The sequence below is a fragment of the Sardina pilchardus genome, chromosome 21 (assembly GCF_963854185.1).
Source record: "Sardina pilchardus chromosome 21, fSarPil1.1, whole genome shotgun sequence".
In the NCBI taxonomy this organism is placed as follows: Eukaryota; Metazoa; Chordata; class Actinopteri; order Clupeiformes; family Clupeidae; genus Sardina; species Sardina pilchardus.
Genome location: NC_085014.1, coordinates 15,670,959 through 15,677,195, shown reverse-complemented (window position 1 = coordinate 15,677,195; position 6,237 = coordinate 15,670,959). Strand labels below are relative to the sequence as shown.

Sequence of the window (6,237 nt, the reverse complement as noted above, 5' to 3'; positions counted from 1 at the left end):
GCCCCCTTGCGGTTGCAGTTTTAATTAAAGTCCCGATGCTTCGGGAGTCCCGATGTGCGGGAAAGAAAGGAGCATTCTCAACCCGTACCATCTGTACCCCGCAACAGCGTCCTGTGAGCCGAGATCCAGCCGGTTTTTGATGCTGAAGAAAGTAGTCCGGCAAGTTTCTGGGGTCACGAAAGTAAAGTGTTTTTCTTCTCAAAACCATATGCGTTCAAAAGAGTGATATATTTGCACCACAAAAACGTTGTCCAGGAAAAATTCAAACCTCGTTATCACTTACTTATTTTTCGTGATTCCTATCACTGCGCGCTACTGACAGCTGGACAACGTTTTTGTGGTGCAAATATATCACTCTGTTGAACGCATATGGTTTTGAGAAGAAAAACACTTTACTTTCGTGACCCCAGAAACCTGCTGAAGAAAATAGTCCGGCATCAAAAACGATCAAAAACCGGCTGGATCTCGGCTCACAGGACGCTGTCGGGGGGTAAGTCAGTGCTGATGCACAATGTTGCTGACAGGGAACCCATATAACTTCGTGTCTTAAAACCCGAACTATCCCTTTAAGTTATAGTGCTTAATCTAGCTGTGCGCAAGAACTACCAGCAACAAGGTATTTATTTCCATTTGTTTTATGTCATTTTGTTTGCTATATTCGTTTTATCTTAATGTGTATATTGCTGTAAAGCCAACCAATTTATGCATCGTTTTAGGCCTGGTATACTTGTACTCAGAAGAGAAGAATTAAGTTAAGCTCAACCTCTTTCTATAACCAGCGGCCAACGAGGTATTTGTTACTTTGTTTTATATTGTTTTTCCTTGTTTCTTTGTATCGTTTTGTTGTTTATACACTGTACACTGATGTATCCTTTTGGTGATTACTTGATAGTTCTCACGGCGTGAATGGAGTGTGGAGACTTCGGTGTATCCAGATAAATAAACGCCCGTATCTAAGAACCTGCCCCCGTTGTGTTGTTGTGGAAAGAGCTACAATTACCGATACGTATCGGTTATTTTTTACACCCCTAGCTAAGGTATATGCAGATAGCTTCAAAAACAGACAATTAAAACAGTTCAAATTTTGAAAGTCTTACCATAACAATTTATCAGCATTGTGTAAACCATTTACATCAAACAAATATGAAGTTGTAAAATGTTACATTTAACATCTTGAGCAGGAAAGAACAGTGAAGCAGTGGTAAATATTCCGAGAAACTATGATTAAACTGACCCCATCAAATGAATAAATTGACCTTAACCAAATAACACATTTCAACAAAAACTTAACAACAAGGTAGATTTTCCTGTAGTCCAGGAGAGGCCTGGGCCCAATTTAGGCCCTCAGCAGGGAGACGAGAACTGATATCAAATCACAGCTGAAAACAGTGACTTTCTAGGAGTGCTAATTACAAAGGCTTGTGTCAGTATATGAGACCTTTACCATGGTTTAGGTATGCAAACTGTTGGCCTTACAAATCCATGCAATCATTATGCCTTCTACGTATGCAAATATACATTTATATGATCTTCTGTTGTTTTAAATAACCATTTTAATCACCCTCAGATTCCTTTGTTTCAACTTCATGTTCACTTTTTTTTGTCTCTCTTGCGCTTAGCTCTCTGTACTATTATTCGAGTCATGGCTGCTCCCAAAGCCAGAGTTACACCTCCCATAACTATGGCCCACATAGGTCCTGCTTTTTCACGTGCTGCTTCTACTGCTGTGGCTGCTAAGGCCCCTGCTGCTGCCATACAAATAGCTGATGATGCTGCCATTTCTGCTGATGCTCCTTCTGCTTTGGCTGCTGCTACTATTGCTGCTACTCCCACTACAGCTGCTCCTGCACATACTGGAGCTCTTTTGTCATGCATTTCTATCACCATTAATACTATTGCTCCTGCTCCTCCTGCTGCTGCTGTTATTGCCCCTGCTGTCCCTGTTGCTTGTGCTGCCAATGCTGCTGCTGCTCCTGCAACTGCTACCGATGCTGATGCTGCTGCAGCCCATCCTGCTCCTAGCGCTAGTGCAGACCCTGCCACTACAGCTGCTCCTAATGCTCCTTCTGCGGCTGCTACCGCTGCTCCAGACACTGCGGCTCCAGCTGCAACAACTATCACTGCTGCATTTACTGATTCTATGGGATCTTCCGGGATTAACCCTACAATTGTTGCTAATACTGCTGCTGCATTTGCAGCTGTGGCAGCTCCAGCTACTGCTGCTCTTCCTGCCTTTTCCTCTGCTCCTGCATCTAGTTCTGCTCTTTCAGGATTGTGATGCATTTCAAGCCTCCTTTGCTCAGGTTTTTGTGTTATTTCTCGAACTACAGCTCTTCCCAAAACTAGAGCTGCACTTCCTATGACCGTGGGCCAAACAGGCCTTACTACTGATGCAACTACATATACTTTATTTGGTGTTTCCTCAAACAGTGCTGCTACTGCTACTACCGCTACTGTTGCTGCTGCTGTTGATCCCAATGCTGCTCCCAATGCTGCGCCTGCTGCTGCTGCACGTCTTTCTTCTGCTGATGCTGTTGCTGCTGCCGCTACTGCTGACCCTGCTGCTGCTATTACTACTCCTGATACTACCTTTGCTATACATAAGCAAACATCCTTATTCAACAGTCTCTGATATAAGCATACTGGTTCTCCAAAATGAAATTGTACACGTATTACTGCCGTTCCTCCTGCATCCATTGCTAATGCTGTTCCAAATCCTGCTGCTGCTGCTCCTGCTACCATTGCGTTTGATGCTCCTCTCACTAGTCCTTTTGTTGCTGTAAATGTTGCTACCACAACTGCAACTGCTCCTCTCCAAGTCAATGTTATTCCTACTGGTAGATTAACTAGTATTCCTACTGATGCTATTGCTCCTGCTGCTAAACCTGTTACTAATTCTGCTGTTGCTCCTGCTCCCCCTTCTCCTCCTGCTCCAGCTACTTGCTCTGCTCCTGCTTCTTCCTCTTCCTGCTGCTGATGTGGGTTTGAAAAATTCATTCCCTCATTTGTAACATAGAGATTGATAATTTCCATCATTAACTTTGAGACCTCAGCGCGGTTGAATACATGATATCTGCCCCCACACATGGCGTGAATAGTCGATAAATGTTCACTCTGGTGAATTATTTTTTCTATAGGCTTATGCAGTTTGTCAGAATGAGTGAAGACTATGATTGTAAAGCGGAGAGCCTCCTCTCCAAACTTCTCTTTGATCCATTCCGCAGCGTCAACCTCATATGGGAGTTTATCTTTCAGTTTAACCACAAACAGGAAGACATGTGGTCCGGGCTCAGCTAACTCAATGCAACGCATCAGTTCTTCTTCCACCACATTTCTTTCAGCTTCTTCATCAGGGATTCCTGGTGTGTCAATGACTGACCCCTCATGAGCTCTTTCCCTCTGACATTCTCTGGTCTTGTTCCCCTCCTCAAACTCGTCTGTCCCAAGAATTTTGTTCCCAACAGTACTCTTTCCTGATCCACATCTTCCCAGGAGGACAATCCTCAGATCTGAGACTATGAAAAATAGACTTGGTTTTTGTTCATTTGTTTATGCAAGGCTTGTTAGCTTGTTAATACAGTAAGTGTAGATTCTGTAGATTACTCCCTTCAAATTAGGGCCATTTTACTTAGTTTTTTTCAAATTCAACATCACATACAGTATTACACTTGGGAATTTACTGTGAAGAAGATGTTCAATCTTTGTCCAAATATGAGCATGCATCAGAAGGGTGCATGTGAAATACATCCATTTCTATTTCCTGAAAAAATGAATGTAGAGGGAATTTATGCTCACTGTCTGGCTGAATTTCCTCTTGACTTTGAGTCCCAGTTGCCCCTGTCTTTGAGTGTAGATCACTCTTAACTGAAGCTATCATTGAAAACAAATTATTAATAAATTCTTGAAATACATAAAGATCTTTAACAAAAAAGATGTATACTAACAGTTTATTACAACGTAACAAATTATTTTAATAGGGCTCGGGATCATGACGTGAAAAATTTGCAGATTTCACATGAAAAAATGAAAAAAAAAAATTAAATTTCAATTATTCATTTTTCAGACTACTCGGTAAATTGATGACTGTTGCGTGTTTTATTTTTTTTGCATTGAGTACACTTGGGATTTTCTCCTTAGAAGTTCGAAAGTCAAACATTGACTCATATTCTAACTTTGTGTTTTTGCGCTTGGGGTTGGACTGAACCATGAACGCTGGGGGTTACCGCAGAGTTGGGTTGTGGCCCAGAGGTTTCACTTCACCCGATGTCTGCTTGGGTTAAGAATGGGATGTTATTAATGGGCTTAGCCTACTCTTGTCAACTTGTTGTTTAACAGCTTCTGTAGGCATGTTGGTGGAGAGGTTTTTGTTCATGGGTAGGGTTGCTCACATATTCAAACCGTCAACAACCGTGAACAAATGTATTGTATACGATATATTATCGAAAGCGTCACCGACTCCGCACCATAGACCCCCCCCCCAACACACACACACACACACACACACACACACACACACACACACACACACACACACACACACACACACACACACACAGACCAGCACCATCAGCAGAGATTGCAACAAGTGCATGTGACAAGTTACTGTAGACTATCTGAAGGTCTGTGAAGTCTAACCATCGAGGGCGCCGGTGAGGGAATGATCAGTCGGTCTGGTAGATAGGCCTACGTCTCGAGCTCACTTGGCATGAATTTGACTTGATAACTCGATCTGTAGCCTATCATTTATAGCCTCTATTATCTTTATCTCTACAACTGGCCAGAGGCGCCACCCGTACATCCCTTGGCGCGTTTGGTTCAGTCCAACCACGATGCAGAAATGGAAAATTCGAAAATGGACTCAATTTTACTTTTGTTTCAAATTCATTATTTGCCGTTTCAAAAACCACACTCGAAATTTAAAAATAGCATCAATTGTCCATTTGCTGAGTAGTCTGACAAATGGATAATGAAAGTTTTGAACCCATTTTCTATTTTTTCATGTGAATTCTGCAAATAGAACAAAGCACTGCAAAGCGTTACACGGACCCCTATTGCATGATTTGTGCTGGCAGACCAGCTCGCATGAAGAAAATGGAACATTTAGAATGTCACTTACATTTAAGATCACTCATGTCCAGTCACCGAAATGGTCTCTTTGCCAGAGGCTGGGGATGGGATTTTCAGTTATTTGAAAACAGAATGCGTGGTTCATTAGAGAAAAAGAGAGAGATGAAAATGAACTTAATGAACTTTTTTTTCTTTTTAAAAAACATTTAATGACTCATGTGATTCAACCACAAAACAAGTCTGATCCTGCAAAACAGGAAAGGATTCACTCGTCCTGTTGAACAGGTTTGGAAAAAAATAAGACAATTAGAGAGACATTTTCCCTATTTACTGTAATACACTTGACAGACCGTAACATAACGTGGCACATCTGTTATATCTAATGATCACATCACAATCACATCAAACAAGATTAGAACACTGGACACTGAAGGAGCTTTTCTAAAAGGGTTATTATTACTCTTTTACTGTTAGATGACAAGGTCATGACAAACATGCGCACTTGTAGAATGTATGATCTGAGAGAGTGCAAAGAAGCTCTAATGTTTTCCCCAAGATGTCTGATGTTGTACAGTACATGATCACATTTCAAGTATTGTATAGGTTTTGCTATCATCTGAGGTAAATAGAAGTTTTAGACATTTAGCCAGATGCACTTGAACACTAAGAACAACATATTGGCTTGATTTTAATTACCAGATGACTTATTTAATATGATATAATTACTTACTTTATCTTGTTAATCTAATAAAAGTATTTAATTAACCCACCTGGACAAATCTCTGTAGATCAGTCTTGAGTGCAGTTGATACTGTAAATCCAGTTGTGACTAAATGAAATAGGTCTGAAGTAGGTTTCATTTCCCACAGTTAGTCTGCTGATAACCTGTTTGATATGTAGTCATTCCAGTCTATATGCATGACTTGTAACCTTTGTTTCTCTCCCACCCCAACTTCTGCTGACACACTCACTCACGCTTTCATCACTCTTGGCTACATTACTGCAACACCCTACTCATTGCCATCTCATCCAAAAGAATAAACAACCTGCATTCAAAATTTTGCTGCTAGGGTGCTTACAGTTTTTGCCCGTTGCTTGAACACTATAGACCCATGCTTAGACTAAAGTATCACAACTTGAAGTTTTGTTGCAATATCTCAAACACATGTA

The 6,237-nt window shown here is 41.2% G+C and overlaps 1 protein-coding gene across 1 annotated transcript; it reads right to left on the bottom strand.

The window, feature by feature from the left end:
• Positions 1 to 1,100: 1,100 nt before the first annotated feature.
• Positions 1,101 to 5,927, bottom strand: LOC134068992 (uncharacterized). Its single transcript, XM_062524835.1, has 4 exons — positions 5,838 to 5,927; positions 5,117 to 5,165; positions 3,796 to 3,870; positions 1,101 to 3,515 (listed from the first exon to the last, which is right to left on the bottom strand). Exons 2-4 carry the CDS (start codon positions 5,130 to 5,132, stop codon positions 1,591 to 1,593), a joined length of 2,016 nt encoding a protein of 671 aa, XP_062380819.1. The 5' UTR covers positions 5,133 to 5,165; positions 5,838 to 5,927; the 3' UTR covers positions 1,101 to 1,590.
• Positions 5,928 to 6,237: the final 310 nt, after the last annotated feature.

Excerpts from the sequence above, each read along its gene's own strand:
- LOC134068992 (XM_062524835.1), bottom strand. Across the intron at positions 3,516-3,795 it reads AGAGGAAATTCAGCCAGACA|TCTCAGATCTGAGGATTGTC; the intron begins GTGAGCATAAAT and ends TATTTTTCATAG.